We start from the raw sequence: 17,922 nt of genomic DNA, 5'->3' as shown, positions 1-17,922 counted from the left end.
CGAGCTTAGTTTACTTCAATAATAAACTAAAAAGATATACATTACATACTTTATTTTACTTTGTTCCACTTCGCATCCAACCAAACAGCCCTTTAGTATGGTTTAGTAGTGTTCACAAACAATGTAAGCTTTCAAAAACTAAAAAAAGTTTCTTCATTCTTGAAAGAAATCTAGTTAGATGATTAGAGGCTGGAAAATTTAATACGATGCCTAGAGAAGTACAAAAACAGAAGGATCAACAACATGGATCTAATTAGCCCATGAATTTCATTGATAAATAAGCTTACAACAAGATTATGGGTGTCTGAAAGCTTGTAAAAAGCTTGAGTTTGCCAGAACTTAACCAGAAAAACTAAAAGAACAAAACTGTGAAGAAAAAACAAAAACTCTAAAAGAGCAGAGCAAAAACATTCAAAATAAAACAAAGAGAATTGCCAATTGCAGATGGCGACGTAGAAAGATTCATCATACCATTCATCCATTCATTGCAGACTTGAAATGGAAATCATCGATTGTAGAGTAGATATGACCAAGATCATTATGATATGAAATAGCTTCCCTGCACGAAAAATTCTGTAACTTTTAGGAAGCAAACAAGACACCAGAAATATGTAAGTGTTAAATGTTTAGGGAATTCAAGATACGGACATGATCTTGTTCCGTGGCAAATCAAGTCTTCTAATAACTTCATCAATATGTAATCCCTGTTCTCGCACACTGCAGACACAACAACCTCAAATCAGTACAGATGCTATCATTAAATGAGAAGGGAACAAAAAGAATTTAGAGAAAGGATCAGCACATCACAGGTAGGTGAATTGTGGACATGTGAGTTGTGAAATATTTGTCAATAAAGAATAAGGCACATTGGCGTGTAGCATGGCATGCATTATTTTTAAAATAATATAAAATATTATAAAATCATGTATAATTATTATAATTCAACAATACAAGACATAACTATCCTAATATAAAAAGACTATAAATGTCATATAAATAGACCATAATATCACTTAACAATGAGAGACTAAACAACCATCAATTCAGTTTTTTTTTTTTTTAATAACAACCAACCATTCAGTAGTACTTCTCTTGCAACCTAAATAGGTTAAGTTGAACAAGTTAAACCCTTCATATTAAACCCATGAAATCCTGATATAAATGTTGAAACCTCCTTAACCACTTATATTCAGCCCTGAAACCTAATAATATAGACAAAAAAGATAGCAAATACTTTGGATGTAGTAGGTGATTGTTGACCTTTGTATATATATAAAAAAAAAAAAATCCTAGCGTCGCGAGACCTCGCACGTCGCTCGTACGCCGACGTCTCTTCTTTGCATGTTATCTGCACGAGCTACCCATCGTGTTAAATAGCGGAGGAATGAGAGAGTTGAGGCTCTCGCTCGGATCTCTCTTGCTTTCTACCCCGATGAAGACACTCCATTCCCTGTCGGATTAGAGGTTACGACATTTTGATTGGAACCAATGACAGGAGTCGCTTGCAGAGAAGGCTCCTTCGTGTTGTTTGACCTCGCTCCGTCGACGACGTTCCATTCCCGCTGGATCGGAAGCTACGCCACTTTGACGGGAACAACGACGGGGGCTCGCGGCTGTGAAGATAACTTTCTCACCTTCGCGTTGCTTCTCCGACTCTTTCGTGATTTTCGACCTCGCTCCGTCGACGACATTCCCTTCCTGGCTGATCGCAAAGCAAGAACAGGAGCTCACGGCTGTGAAGATAACTTTCTCCCCTTCGCGTTGCTTCTCTGGGTCCTTCGTGCTGTTCGACTTCGCTCTTCCAGAGATGTTCTCTTCCTGTCGAATCAGGAGCCAGGACATTTTGATCGGAAGTTACAATTGGAGTTTGCTCTCTGTGAATGTAGCCTCCTCAGCGCACATCTTCGGCTTAATCCCGTAAATTCGTAAAACTAGGGATTAATCTTAATTAAAATTAATTTTAACTAATTTTAATTATAATTACTTTAATTAATAATAGTTATTATAATTAATTATATTTAATTTTAGTTAAATGATTATAAGAAAGAGAAGTAATGTGCCCATCCTCTTGCCTCAATCCACGAACCAACACCGCTGGTCCCCAAGGTATAAATTTTTAACTTAATTATTCGATGAGCTGGCAAACCCCCTACGCACTCACGTAGCGTAGTAGGGAGGGAAACTGGCACGACGCTTGCGACGAGATAGGTAATCTCCAGACCGCTCATGTAGCATGAGGGGAACAAAATTAAGTACCCACACATGGGGAAATCCCTGTGCTCTTTTCAACAGAAGCCCAAGACCCTTAAGCGCTCATTTAGCGGGCGGGGATCGAAGAATTTGTGGCCACAGTGTCGTTAGACACCTACCCGAAGCGAAAGTAGCGACGAGGGGTAGGCTAGTCTCTCAGATTTTCCCCTAAACGGGGGAAACGTCGGGAGGTTGTCAAAATTTCATCTGAAGCGCACAAGGACTTAAACAAAAATGGGACTTGGACTTGAGCTTAAAGTTGAACATAATTCAAATAACAAATGACTTGAACTTACAAAATAATAAAAAAAAAAGAACGTGACTTGGACATTTGAACGCAAGCGAATACTTGAGTTGGACTACAGGGGACATAGAACTTGAGCTTGCACATTGAGCTTATGAATTTGATTTGAACTGGACTTGAAAGAACTTAGACTTGAGTTTGATTTGGACAACATGAGACCTGTTCTGAACTCAAATAGACATTAAATAATTGACATTAAGTTCAACTTATACTTAAACTTAATTTGAAAAACCTAAACCATAAGAACATTAGAAGTCAACATGCAAGCAAGAATTAAGTAGAAATGCAAATCCAACTTGAAAGTTAAACATAACTAAGACAAGAGATCAATAAGGAATCTCATTTGAATGGTGATACAATATTTCCAATGAAATATTGGGAGACTACCATTTCAATTGAGATGCAAGTGGAAATGTATAAAACTTGTGGATCAACGGACTTGCAAGGTGTCATTCACTCATAAATGATGATAACACAATGTCTTTAAGGGATTGCAAAATTTATATGCAATTGGCAATCAACCAACTCATGATACTTATCTCGATCATGTAGCTGAATAATGTGAGATAATTGCAACAATCGCAAGAAGGTACAATGAACATGACAGCTCGACAGTCAATGATAATCTACAAACAAACACATTAAGCTCTCAATGCAGTCAAGTGACGAATGATGAAAACAAAATGGTCTCAGAGTATCCATCCCAGTCTTTTTGAGAATGACATTTGTATCAATCATTCAATCAATTACAACAAATGCAAGCATCAACAAACCCAAAGTAGGAGATTCATTAGTGCACTATAATCTACCTGCGTAAATCATACAAATAGTGCACGACAATCAACCTGAACAAAGCAGTAAACAACTCAATCCAAAAGCTGCTATAATACGCCACCGGATCCGCGACAGCCATGCAAGCGGACAGAAGGCGTTTACAAATATTTCAAAATGCACATGCATTGTAATTTGTACACACATAGGTACACAAAAGGATAAATATAATCAAACACTCGGATGGGCCCCGACGAGCGTGTTCAATAAGTGAATTCAAGTTCGAACCCGATCCTTCTACGCAAACCAATAGGAGTTGATAGGGTTCGACCTATCAAACAAATATACAGTTGTGGTGACCTGTATATTTGTTTTAATACATTCATATTAGGCCTTCAACGCTTATAACAATAAGAATTCACTAATAAAGGCATAAAGCCTATGAACCCGATCATCATAAACAAATAGATAGGAGTCAACAAGGTTCAGCAAATAATTATAAATGCCCCCAAACACCCGCATTAGCCCCGGCAAGCGTGTTATTATTACACACGTGATGTCTAGGGATGCTGCGCAGGTCAATAAGTGAATTCAAGTTTAAACCCGATCCTTATATGTGAACTAATAAGAGTCAATAGGGTTCGAACTATCAAACAAATATATGGCTGTGGTGACTGGTATATTTGTTTTAATATATTCATATTAGACATTCAAGGCTTATAACAATGAGAATTCACTAATAAATGCACAAAGCCTATGGCGAAATCCGATCCTCTATCGATAACTCGACAGAGTCGACAAGGTTCATCCACAAAATACAAATATTTTCAAATGAAAATGGCCCCACAACCCGGTGATGGCCGTGTTGAATGCAGATATCAACCGGAAGGGTTAATTTTAAATATTTCAGAATGTCCTTAAACTTCCACAAAATTCAAATATATTTAAGTGACTTTAAAATCACCCCGATGATGGTCGTGTTAAACGAAGATCTCAACCGGAGGGATAAATTCCAAATATTTTAAGCTTCACCCAAATACCCACAAAATTAAAAGTTCCCAAAAAAATCCAAAACCCTAAAATCCAAAATATTTAAAATTTGAAATCCACTCATCGATCACTTAAAGCAAAATTCATCCACCCTCCGCAACAGCTTGCCAGGGTGAACAAATTAAAATCTACTCTAGTTCACAAAGAGCTAATGCCTAGTCGAAAATATCACTATGATCCATTTCAAACAATTTCCTGCCAGTAAGGACATGATATGTGTCCTCTAACTGGCGGTTTTGCCACCAAATGGCACCGCAGGATAAACGGTTATGACCCGGAGGACTCTGAACCGAGTGGTTTTTCCGCCAAATGGAACCATGAAATAACATTTATTGCCAGAGTCAATATACTCCTTAGTGGCATTAAATCTTTGAGATATGAATCAATAGGATATGATCGACAGGACATAATGCCCTATGTTAGCTAAGGTGGATTCAAATTTGTCTCCTTAGAGAAACATCTACCCCAAGTCTACAAAGTTTCCTTCGACGAAGCAACCCATGACAGCAGACAAGGATCCTTCTGTCAAGTTGGGTCGACTACCTCCTCTGACTAAGTAGACCAGGGACCACGATAGCCCGGGACGACAGAACCATGGGGTATTGATCAGGTTCATCATCCATTCCCCCACCATCCGCTTTAAGTGCAAGATGGTGAAATTTCTATTTTAAATATCAAATCCTCCAAAATCTTCAAATTTCCAAATTCTCAAGCCCATGTTGCTACTATACGCCTGATACTACGTATCTACGGATATAATGTATCTGATTGATAACTAGCCTTAATCAAAAGTTCTCTCTCGTTATCGGGAGGGGTAATTACTATAGGGGCTTGCGCCTATAGGAAACCAGAACTCATATTATAAAGTCCTCGCAAAATGAGGGAGAAATCTTTGAGTAGTGTCTTATCTACAAACTCATCTGCCTTCTAAAATTTACCCCATAACTTAGTCCGTTAAAACTCCCCAAAAAAGAAAAAGCATAGCGGGCGAAGGCCGGGGACGAATTTTCGGAGCCCACAGTAATCTATATGTAAATATTTTCAAAGCATAAAATAGGTTCCAGTGAGTAATAAACACACTCCCACTCTTATTTAAGTTCTCAATCTACATTTTTCTCGTCCCTATCAGCATTTAGCATGGCCCAAGCAAGAAGCTTCCCTTAAAACACCTAAATAGACCAAGGCACATAACAAGCGGGTTGTGACAAAAAATAAGCTAGCAAATGAATCAGAACGAAGTAATTGCATCTTTTGGAAGCATATAGAAAAACCACAAATGGCTATTAAATTGGAAGTCATTGTGAATGCACTTACTTCAACGCCTACCCAAATCCTATAGAAGTTCTCGATCCACATTCATTGTACGTAGTCAACATAAAACAAATCATTTCTTCCATACACACAATGCATTCCACAAACGCTTGGATGTAACAAAGCAAAAAAAGGTTAGCAAACTTACAGGCTAGCTGGTTCCATGAAAACATCAAGGACCCTTTTTTGGATATCATTATCTGAAAATTTCATGCCTGGAATCTGAAATTAGCCATCAGAACAAAATTTATGTAAGGGAACATTAGCTAATGAGTATGATGATCTCACTCAACAGAATATAAGGAACAATACAACTCTAAACATACTGGATTAGTAAGAGGAGTCTGAAATCCTTTAAAATCATTCTGATTTGGAGTTACAGTTCCAATAACAGTATTTACCTGCAGGTGAGGTCCAGCTGGTAAAATTTTTATTTGTTTGAAGGAAAAGGAGCTTGAGGTGTACAAGGATATATAACAAAGCTGGTGGAATAGAAATAAAGTGATTTTGTTTTATGTTATCATACCTTTGGTCTGGTGTTGTCCAGATGTACATGGATGCACTCTAGATAGTGGAGAGTCACCTCATTAAAGTCAATCACAGGCCTGAAAATAGAGATGTTAAAAGAATGAAACAATTTGGCATGATACAGAAATAATCAGCATTCACGTTTTCTCATGAAAATGAGGTAATAAAATTTATTTTAAACTGCTAGAGAAACATAAAACATGATCCTGTGTTCCTTGAAAAGACCACAGCATCGATAAGATTCTCTAGTTTATTCAGTGAAGTGATTGACGTGGTTAACGAAAAGACATTGGTTTACACAAACAATTCAGAAGTAATTCAGTAAGTTATCGTTACTTATGCTTGAACCAAAAGTGGAATAAAGGCTCAGTCAGGTCCATTAATTGATAGCTTTCACTTCATTAAGTGCAATAAAATCATATCATTTCTTTCACTTTATTACTGTCTAACTTCAACAATCCTAGAGTTACAACTGTATTTTGATAACATATTACACTCTCAAATAATCAAATACAAGTGACATAAGTCAATTAATTCTACAGCATATTTTGAAAAGAGTGTGAAGCAAAATGGATAAACTAGTTCACGTTCACCAAGAACAATAAATTTTAAGCAAAAATTAGACTCCTATAAGAAATAAGGGGTAACAGAAAATTTTTTATCATTTGGGACAAAGCTGTTGCAAGTAAGCTTCACAGAGCATCATTCACATGGTATGGTATTCCACAATTTCACGAATTGATGCTCACAAGTACTATGGATTTGTTTGGGACAGCTATCTCTTAGTTTTGTTTTTCAAATTGCTGCATACTTTTATTTGGGTAATATTTTCTTATTTATTTTTTTGAAATTTTTATAGTATGAATATAATTTTTACAGCCAAATCCACTAGAATATAGTCTCTACATAAAAGTTATTGGCAGACTTTTTCATAAAAATTAATATTAATAATATCCACAACAACAGTCAAGAAATGTTCTTCTTTCCACGTAGCTCTATAACCGTCTTTATAAATGCTGTAGCCGCACTAACTGGACATTAAAAGGCACAAAAAATCAGAAAAATAAGTATAACAGGAACTCAGATAGCATCCAAGGATATAGAATGCTGAGAGCTTGGGACAATAGAAGTTGCAAGAATGACATCACTAAAAGATGGACAGAACCATAATACTTCTCAATTAAACGATAAGCATATACCCACTACGATAAAATTTCTGTTAAAAGAACAGAAATAACAGAGATTGTTGAGTTTAAGGAAAAAGGACCAGAAAATCTAGCTTTAGAATGTAAACAAGAAGAGATGCGTTAAAGTTAAGAAATTGAACTAAAAACTGTATATGAAGCTAATGAAAAGGAAATTCATAAGAACTGCAGGAGATGGTTGGGATGAGGGAAGGAAGCTAATGGGATAAGTGTAGCTTTTAGGACCAATGTGCTAGTGGTGTACGTAAAGTTTATAGGATAAAGTATATTTTGGAGATTGGGATTTTGAATGGCTGAGAGGACTTTGAGGAGCAAAATTAGGAATTTAATAATTGTTAGTGGGAGGGAAAGGGGGGAAATCGATGGGTGGAAGTTGTTTCGACAAGGTTAGATTACATGCATGAGAACTAAAGTGTGTGAGAATATAAAAACCATTTTAAGGATGAAATTTCCATAACCCTTCTTTTAAGAAGATGAATATTATTAAGCTAAAAACAGGAGGGTAGATTCAAATAAACCAAGAAAGATGGGGGTGCATGAAGATTAGGAAGGGGTGGCATCTAAAGAGAGAAAGTTCGTGAAAGAAAATTTATTCTTGTGAGGCACATAAACCGATGAGGAAAAGTTGTTTTCACAAATTTTAGCATGATAGGATCAAAGCTTGTTGTTCCTTATAGCCGATAATAAGGGAGGGGGGGAGTAGTACACAACCTGGCAAGAGGAAAAGAGGGAGAAAAACAAACAAACTCTTAAATCAATATTTTCTTAATGATCCACATAAATGGTTCTTAATTAATACCTCAAATGCTTAATAGTAGGGAAAACATGTGTGAAACATAAAATAAACATGCTTTAAAACTATTTTGGCATTCAATAAAAAAAACTATGTCATAGTAACAAGATGTTTGTGATTGAAGAAAAACTAATGAATAAGATGATCATACTAAACTACAACCTTAACATGAATATCAACACTAGCCAACTTGAAGTTGTTAGATCCAATATGGGGCCCCATACAATTAGTGTTTGAATCATATTTCTTAGCAAAAATCCAATTTGATATTTATTAACTGATTAACACATTTGCAAATACACATAAAACTTGTAATAGCATGAGATTGCATGCTTAGTGTGTTATAGTGGAGAGGTAATGCACATGTCATATATTTTAGTTGATATCAATTATGTATAACCAAATCAAATAAGTGTAACTGCAAGCAATGGCAATTTAATGGAGCAAAAAAAACCTCCTTTTTCATTTAAAGGTAAATAACTTAATAAAAAAAAAAATTAACATAATCTTAAAAGCTCAAGCATTTGTGAATTAAAAAATACATGATCTAGTGAGAATATACCATACCGTAATGAACTAGTTAAGGCTAATGAGGCTAAGCTCAAACCATATAAATTAATCCTCAAATCGAGGTATACTCCCCTCTAGCACCTAATGCACAACATCTAAGCATAATTATTAGGGCAAACCAAAGATATAAGAATGATGACAGATAACAAACTAAATTAAAATAAAAAAAAATCAATTTTCTCTCTCAAATAAAGCATGACTAATGACCTTGTACAAAAGCAAGTGCTTGCGCAAGAACATAAACACAATATAAAAAGAAATATTTCCTACCATTGCAAACTCAAACAACATATCAAACAAATTATTCTACACACCTTGACGAACATTGAAATCATATTCTTCTCTTTATTTTACAATTATCCCAACTATTTAAGGTCGGCTTTATAGATCTTCTTTCTAATCATTTTTTGTTTTGTACTATATCATAATTGAACTCTATTTTGAATAAATCCTTTTGCACAACTTCTAAGCATTTATATTAAACCTATTTCTTTTCTTTCTAATACTTCAATACTATTTTATCAAGTTGCTTTATTGGAGCAACATATTCCTATCACCGTATGTGAAAAATCATCTAGATTTTTCGCCAACATATCTTCAGTTTTGCATACATTGCCTCTCAAATCTAGCTATTTCAAATCATGCTCTATTGAATTATATCACTGGTCTATCTAACCATTCTCACTCTAGACAAAAGATAATTTTCCAATGAAAAATAGGATCCCTACAAATCTTTCAGCCAAGAATCTTTGACTCATAAGCATTTTCCATCTATGCATAGAACTTCCTCATTCCAACTCTCTACCTTTATATCTAAGCATTGAAAATCACTTCTTAAAACACACTGCAATAGTTAATGTAGGTGGCCAAAGATTCATCTGTGTAATTCATCTTCTTTGACAATTAAACCCATTCCTAAGCCCAGCTCGGGCTCATGAATCTGATCCTCCAGCAGGTAAGTCTTAGAAATAAAATAAAACTAAAAATTCATGAAAATATTTCAAATCTAACAAAGACACTAAGAATGGGCTGTAGCATTAGTATTTTTTTTTGGGACATTTAGGCATAGTTTTTCACAACTCCAGACACCTTTTTGTGACACGTGGAAAGCACCAGAGATTATTGCCTTTTCATCATCCTATTCATACAAATGTTTGAATCATTTATTCGCATGCTTTTATGATAAACAAAATTTCTCATGAAATGGAAGGTTGTGGGGACCTTGGGGCAGATTACATGTTCCTTCTAAAAGTATAACAAGAAAGATTACATGGTTCATGGCTAAGCATGTGAGGCAGACAAAACAAACTAAAACAGAGTTTGCAATATCCTTTGAGCTGACATCGAAAAACAGCCAAGACTTACCGGACAGAGTAAGCAACAACTTGTCGTTTGCCCTGAAATCCTTTCAAACTACCTCGGATGGTGACATACATCCCATTTCTTACCATCAAGAGAAATTGACAGAGTTTGGGTCAAGAACGCCATGGAAATTATAAACAAAAGAAAGAAAACTACAATTACTCACTGAACAATAGCCATTTCGTTGGTATCTGAAGTTTCATTAACCCTGAACAAAGATAAAGGTTAAACAATTAAAGAGAGGTAGAATAGGGTAGGGTTCATGCATTTTGCAATCATAAAGAACAAAGAACCCACCATCTATTCACATTAATCCGCCCAGTTCCATCATCTAGGACAAACGAAACGTCAGTGACCCTCTCTATCTTATTCATCATGATACCCAAGAGTTTCACCTGTACACAAACCCCGAAGACATATGCAGGGTTAGGGCTTTTTTTTTTTAAACATATCAATTTGACCTTGTCAATGAGTTTGAGGAAATAAGATCACATTGGTGGCGTCAACTCCATCTACAACGAAATTGGACTTGTCATCGTTGGAATCATAGGCCTCACTGATCTGTTTCACTGTAAGCGGGAGAATCCCTTGAGCTGCACGGGCCTGAAAAAAGAAAGAGGGCAAATTGATACATCTACAGTGGAGGAGAAAAAGTGGGGATCAAATAAAACCTAAAAAAGATTCGATCTTTCTTTCCTGCAACGTACCTTGGAAAAGCCGGACTCGGGTGTTTGGGTGGCCTGAGATGGCATGAAGCCGCCACCGGAGAATAGAGACGCTCCACCATCGTACTGTGCGCTCGACATCTTACCTAACTACAACTGCAACAAAACGAGAACCCTAAACCTGGTTGAAGACGGAGAGGAAACTTGAGCCGCTACGATGACATGCACGCGGGAAATTTAAAGATCACCGGAAGTTATTTTCGTGTAGCTTTTTTTTTTAAGAAGCTTTAGGCTTCGTTTGGGACGGCTGCAGTTGTCGGTAAAGCAGGTTGTGAAGTTGTTGTCCAGAAAGCTACTTTATAAAGTTGCTGTACAAAAATCAATAAAATTTATTTGGGTAGTATAACTGTCAAGCCGCTGTGCTGCTGCTGTGTAACAATAAATTATCTTGATACCCTTTTTTGTAATTTATTATAGAAATTCATTACTTTCTGGTTTTGTTAGTGTTTGCTGAATAAGTGGTACGTGATTTTTCTTTATCTATCAAAAGCAAAGCAAATTGTTAATGGCTCTGGTTTCTGGTAATTGAAAAGGTACAACTGCTTGAAAGAAGCATTGAAATAGAGAACAAGCTGGAGCCGGAGAGGAAGAGCGACCTAGCGAAGAAGCTAGGCCTGCAACCCCGGCAGGTGGCGGTATGGTTCCAGAACCGCAGGGCACGGTGGAAGAAAAAGCAGCTCGAGCGCGACTTTGATCGGCTCAAATCCTCCTACGAGGCTCTGCTCGCTGACCACGATTCCCTTTTCAAAGACAACGACCGCCTCCGCTCGCAGGTACGATCCCTTTCCCTAACCGATGACTTCACTGCTGCACCTCCGTTTTTTGATGCTGCACCTCCGTTTTTCAAAGCAGTAGGTGTGAAGGGGAAGGTGGTTGGAGATGGGAATGTCGGGTAGTCTTGACCGGAAAAATCCTGCCCTTCGTTCACCGTTCTCTCCAACGCCGAACTTCACGAGGAAGAAGAAGAAGTTACGATGCATTTGCGTCTTTCTCTTACCCTCAAACAGCGGAAAGCAGCAAAAAGCAGGAGTATACTTCAGGACCGAAAAAGTAGCAGTGGGACGCAAAAAGTTTGAGAACGGAGCACGACCGCGTGTATCCAAACCCCATCTCTGTTGCGTTTCCTACCGTACAGCATCAAAAACGGCGTCCCAAACGCACCCTTAGTGGACAAAGTATTAAACATAGGGTTGTCAAATTGGGTCACAGGTCAGGTTCGGGTTCAACCCGAAATTGATCCGGCACTATTTAACCCGACTCAGACCCGATCCATTTGCAAAAATGGGTCATTTTTCATACCCGAACCCAACCCGCATAGTGCGACCCTTTGTAGTTGTTCAACTTAGCTCTTGGATGACGTTCCCTTCCAGTCAGAATTGGAAGTTACAACATTTTGATCAAAAGAAACGATGGGAGTTCGCTTGTTGTGCAGGTAACTTTCTCCCTTTCGTTTGCTTCTTTGTAGCTTTCGACTTCCCTCCTTGGATGACGTTCCCTTTCAGTCGAATCGGAAGTTAAAACATTTTGATAGGAAGCAACAACGGGAGTTCGTTCACTGTGAAGATAACTTTCCCCTTTCGTGTAATTCTTCGTAGTTATTTGACATCGCTCCTTGGACGACGTTCCCTTCTAGTCGGATTGGAAGTCAGAACATTTTGGTCGGAAGCAACGATGGGAGTTCGCTCGCTGTAAAGATAAAGTTTTTCCCTTTTGTGCGCTTCTTCGTAGCTATTCGACTTCACTCCTTGGACAATGTTCCCTTTCATTCGGATTGGAAGTTACAACATTTTGATCAGAAGCAACGACGGAAGTTCGCTCGCTGTGAAGGTAATTTTCTCCCTTTCATGCGCTTCTTCGTTTGCTCACTGACTAGATTTCAGGTCATTCTAGGGTTTCCAAATTAACTCGAACCTGACCAGGAATTCGAAACAGTTTGAAAATCAGGACTCGAACCCGACCCAGTTCAAGTTTAGGTTGACGTGAACCAAAAATTTTCGTGTCGTGCAAGTCAAGTTTTTGGCTCACGTCAATTTTTGGCACCTCTAGCTAAACACATGTTTCAAGTCAGAGACGGAATCAGCCTTAGTTCTTATATGGGAAAGTGACAAACTTTTTATATATATATATATATATATAGCACTTACTCTTTACCGCACGGCCCGACGACCCGACCCGGAGCGGACCCGGGAGTTGGTGTAGCTCGGTATTGCTAGGTATTGATCCATTTTGCTCGACAAAAACAAAAAAATACTATTCTATGAAGACCAATACCGAGCAATACCGCGCAATACCGAGCAATACCGAGCAATACCGAGTTCTTTTAGGTATTACTCGGTATTGCTCGGTATTAATACCGAGTTCTTTTAGGTATTGCTCGGTATTGGTCTTTACAGAGCGGTATTTATCGTTATTGCCAAGCAATACCGAGTAATACCTAGCAATACCTAGCAAATACCAAGCAATACACGAACATAGTAATCTTGGATTCGGTCCGAGTCGGATTGTCGAGCCGCGCAGAAAAAGTAAGTGCACGTGGCGACGTATTATAGGCTACCTGATGTATCTCTACGTTAGGTAACTGACAGAATAATTTTTCCCTCAGCTGCCCTTGTTTCAAGTATATAGAATTTGATTTTGATATTGTCACATTAAATTTGCATATTTCTATCAATTAAATTTTCCTTATTTTGTTGAGGGATGTTTTTTATGGACAATTACATCATAATCCTCAATTTTTAGCTATTTAGAAAACTGATATCCTTCAATATGTAATTTTTAATTCTTTATTAATTTGTCAAAATTCATAAAAAAAAATGTCAACTCATATACATTGTGGCACATACAAAAACGTGATTTCCATAATTTAAAAAATTAGTAGGGATGTTAATTTTGTAAATATGTAAGTTTTCGGTGTTATGTACATAATTCCTCTATTTTTCGAAGTGAATGAGGAAGAATTCAGAGCTTTATATTGAGATGATTCAAATGCAATGGTATTGAGTTGTGAGATGGAGAAAATGCTAATGTGAATAATTAGAATAGAAGTTTGTGATATTCTTTTTTTTAGTTTGTGATATTTTAGGATCAAATAAAATGATTAAAATGCCTAAACTTTCTAATTATAAATCATCCATACAATAATTCAGCTTACTTTCAATCAATATATCAAAAGAATTAAAAATCGTACAACAAATTAATAATACTTTAATTACTTGGATTCTGAGGAATTTGCCTCTACACCTTTCTATTATGCTTGTCCTTCTCCTTTTCATAAAATATCAAAGAAATTTATAAAATAAGCAGAACTAGCTCAATAAACTTCTTTCCTTAGCCAATTATAGATATCAAAATCCATTTAAAATATTAAATAGAAATTTAATTAAAATTAAAATTCAATAACTTGTAAAGTACTAATATAATATGATTTTCTAGGGTTTTAGTACGTACTCAATTTTAGAATTCTCACTTATACATTTTAAAACCACTTTCACAAATATTTCAGATGTATTGTAGAATATTTGACATCAAAAGTTTACTTGCACTTTTTTTTCACATTTATTAAGGGTTCATACAAAAAATTTAAAAATTATTAACATTCAGTTCAGAATATTACTTAGACTTAATTATTTAAAATTATTAAAACATGTGATGCATAATGATAATGCACATGTCTTGATGCCTATTTCTAACTCCATTTCCATTTATGTCTCCCTTTAACCTCTCATATTAGCGTATAACAAGTGGGGCCATAACCAACACAAAATGGTACAATATAATCTCCTACTCCCACTTTCAACAAGTAGGGCTAGAATATTTCCCACATCCACACAAGATAGATGGAGTCAGAATAGAATATATAGGAATCTTGTAACATATCAGAAAGTGCAATTTTCACATATATCAGAATATCCTGATGTCATGCTATGAGAAATGCAAATATGAATGCAACAATAGCTAAATTTTAATTTTAATACGGTACTTAGAGCATGTGAATTAACAGAATAATCAAGAAAAGCCATATTGCTTATATAATGTTGATACATCATCAAAAAATTATCATGATTGGGCACGAATCTCGAGGCAAAATCGAGCTGGAACTTCAAAAATTAAATCCGGGATCACCTAAACTCTGATTTTAGCGAACTTATAGTCAAACGGAGCGTCTCAGAAATACAAACTCAACGACACCAAATTCGACTCAATCCGAGCCCAAAGGAGTCCAAATCAAGCACTCGAAGCGCTGTTGGAAAGTTCAAACCATAATTTGAGTTACCAAACGGTTTTCAAATATGATATTCTTATAGTCTAATCGAGCGGCTTGACGAGACAAATCCAACGAGCCTAAGAACACTGAATTTTGACATCATTAAGACCTTCAAATGTCTGATGAACGGTGCATGATCAAGGGATTCAATATTAGCCGTCCATTCGACCACTCCCTATTTGCCCCCGATCTCACACCTATTTACAAGCTATGACACTCCATAAAATCTATAAATAGACCCCTCATTTCTCTAAGAGGGGACCCAAGAAAGGAGAAGCAAGAAGAAGAAGAGAAGATTAGGAGAGAAGAAACTCCTCCTCGACCACCACCTAGATTCTGCTCGACTTCTACGGGATGCTGAAATTCGGCCCAAGTAATGACAGAGTTCCCCCTTGACGCCAAAACTCCTCCCAAGTGATGTCAGAGTTCTCCTCGGCCGCCAACAAACATCAGACTTCTACCTGACGCCGGACCTTCACTCATCGCCAAGTTTCTACCCGACGTCAGACTTCTACCGGTTATTAGACTTTCGCTATACATCTATCCGAAGATGGATTTCTTTCCATTGTTGGACTTCTACCTGATGACGTCCTTCTGACCTTTTTCATCAGACAACAATCCTTCCAGCCTCCGTCGCCAGTTGACTATGGTTCTCCTGACTTACGTCGCCAGCCGACTACAGTCTTTTCGAACTCTGTCATGCGCTGACTACGATCCACCTGACTTACGTTGTCCGCCGACTACAGTCTTTCTGACCTCTGTCACCCATCGACTATGATCCAGCCCACTGACTAAGGTCCTCTTGACTTAGTCGCCCGTAGACTACAGTCTTTTCGACCTTCGTCACCAGACAACGGTCTTTATGACCTATGTCGCCCACCGACTATGATTCTTCTGAACTCTGTCACCAGACTATGGTCCTCCCGACCAAACAAATACGTCAATAGTGACTCTTTGTATTCACATCATGTAATGTACTTTATAAAATGTACATCAGGCTAAGGCATTCTCCCAAGGAAGGACCTCATTCATAATCAACTGCTATACTAGTGGATTCATTCGAACTGGGATAGGCCCCGTGGTTTTTCATCCTTTTTAGGGGTTTCCATGTAAAAATCTTGGTCTCATAAATGTTAGACCCTCTCTTTTATTTGATTGCGTGCCAAATTTTTGTAACGCTATAACATTAAACTTTATATTTCTCTATCGCCTCGAATACTCCAGGATGCAACAGTTTGGCGCCATCTGTGACAATGTGGTTCCCGACTGGGGGGCAACTATTGCTCCAATCTCAAAAGATCACTCTTATCAACCATCAACTTCCTGACATCAATCATTGTTGCATCAATATCATAAGAATCAGATGCGGACTGGGGGCAACTTTGACTCTAACCATAATAAAAAAGATCCTCTAATGCTTTCAACTTCAAGATGATATTTCAGGAAAATTCCAGCAAATGCAAGGATACTTCCAATCAATTGCAAGTTTTATATAGTCCCTTACTAGACTTCTACTCCTTGGACAAGGTCTTAATCTCGACCTCAAAAAGATAATAACTATTTAAAGATAGACCATTCTTTACTTTTGATTCAGGATACATGCGGCATTTGTCCCCTCCCAATCTAGGCAAAATCAATCCCAGGGGGATTCGATTTGACCTCTTCCACACAGGTTAACGTCATCGAGCAAAGGCTCCGACATACAACCTTAGATAGGTCTTATATCCTTGGTGGACTCTCTCAACCTCTTCCATACAGGTTAACGTCGTCGAGTAAAGGCTCTGACATACAACCTCGAATAGGTCTCACATCCTTGGTGGATTCTCTCGACCTCTTCCACACAGGTTAACATCGTCGAGCAAAGGATCTGACATACAACCTCGAATAGGTCTTATATCTTTGATGGATTCTCTCGATCTCTTCCATACAGGTTAACGTTATCGAGCAAAGGCTCTGACATATAATATTGGATAGGTCTTACATTCTTGGTGGATCCTATCGACCTCTTACACATAGGTTATCGTCATTGAGCAAAGACTCTGACATATAACCTTGGATAGGTCTTACATCCTTGGTGGATTCTCTCAATCTCTTTTATAGAGGTCTAGCAGTGCTCTGAGTGAATAACATTATCTCTATAAAGATTCCATGAAAGCGAGTGATTGATAAAATCATCCCTGATATAAAGACCTTAGCAGTCTAATAATACCCTCAAAAAATATGGGGGGGGGGGGGGGGGGATCATGATATGTTTCAAAGATGCAATAACAATTTAGCTTCCTCAAAGGGACAAGTTCTAAATATCATTGGAGTTACATTGCAAAAGATTGTACATCAAGTTCATTTTTGTAATAATTTAAAATTAAAAGTACATCTACATCATATGTACAAGTTACAATCATCAAACAACTTCAAAAATGTCAAATATCTTTGGCGAATTCTATTAACCTCTTCTCTACTGCATATTGAAGCACCACCTACAACTTCTTCTTCAAAGAAATATTACAATTTGATCTTCATAATGCCTCAACTCAATTAACACTATATATGTGTCATTAGGCGACTAATATAGTATACTACTTTGGCTCGTTGAATCAAGGATATCTGATATCAGCACACTTTCGTATGAATGCATATTGCCTTAGCAAAATACCTCTGGACACCTGCCATCATCAACTCTTTGTCTAATATTTGACGGCGATCCTTTACTTCAGTCACCTTCAAATTATCACACAATTGCTATTGCAAACCAATTTTCATGTCTTATGTTTTGATGATTGACAAACACT

The 17,922-nt window shown here is 37.2% G+C and overlaps 2 protein-coding genes across 2 annotated transcripts; one reads left to right on the top strand and one right to left on the bottom strand.

Annotated features, from left to right (window-relative positions):
* Positions 1-233: 233 nt before the first annotated feature.
* LOC110098092 (replication protein A 32 kDa subunit B) lies at positions 234-11,066 on the bottom strand. The gene is made up of 10 exons (XM_020824804.2): positions 10,852-11,066; positions 10,637-10,747; positions 10,442-10,539; positions 10,311-10,352; positions 10,148-10,225; positions 6,213-6,291; positions 6,013-6,087; positions 5,835-5,908; positions 649-717; positions 234-559 (listed from the first exon to the last, which is right to left on the bottom strand). The coding sequence occupies exons 1-10, from the start codon at positions 10,948-10,950 to the stop codon at positions 475-477; spliced, it is 810 nt and encodes a 269-aa protein (XP_020680463.1). The 5' UTR covers positions 10,951-11,066; the 3' UTR covers positions 234-474.
* Positions 11,032-12,696, top strand: LOC110098088 (homeobox-leucine zipper protein HOX8-like; the record flags this gene model as incomplete). The annotated part of the gene is made up of 4 exons (XM_020824800.1): positions 11,032-11,073; positions 11,403-11,761; positions 11,877-11,964; positions 12,465-12,696. Coding segments are annotated over exons 1-4 (721 nt in total), but the record flags the coding sequence as incomplete, so codon positions are not given.
* Between the last annotated feature and the right edge of the window lie 5,226 nt (positions 12,697-17,922).

The sequence above is a fragment of the Dendrobium catenatum genome, unplaced genomic scaffold, assembly GCF_001605985.2.
Source record: "Dendrobium catenatum unplaced genomic scaffold, ASM160598v2 fragScaff_scaffold_723, whole genome shotgun sequence".
NCBI lineage: Eukaryota > Viridiplantae > Streptophyta > Magnoliopsida > Asparagales > Orchidaceae > Dendrobium > Dendrobium catenatum.
The sequence above is the reverse complement of the archived record's forward strand: the minus strand, read 5'-3'. Positions and strand labels throughout refer to the sequence as shown.

Bases quoted from the DNA above. Each gene is read 5' to 3' on its own strand.
- LOC110098092 (XM_020824804.2), bottom strand. From the start codon at position 10,950: ATGTCGAGCGCACAGTACGATGGTGGAGCGTCTCTATTCTCCGGTGGC. The intron at 10,748-10,851 runs GTACGTTGCAGG...TTCTTTTTTCAG, and splicing joins CCGAGTCCGGCTTTTCCAAG to GCCCGTGCAGCTCAAGGGAT. The intron at 718-5,834 runs GTAAGTTTGCTA...TTGTGTCTGCAG, and splicing joins TTCATGGAACCAGCTAGCCT to TGTGCGAGAACAGGGATTAC.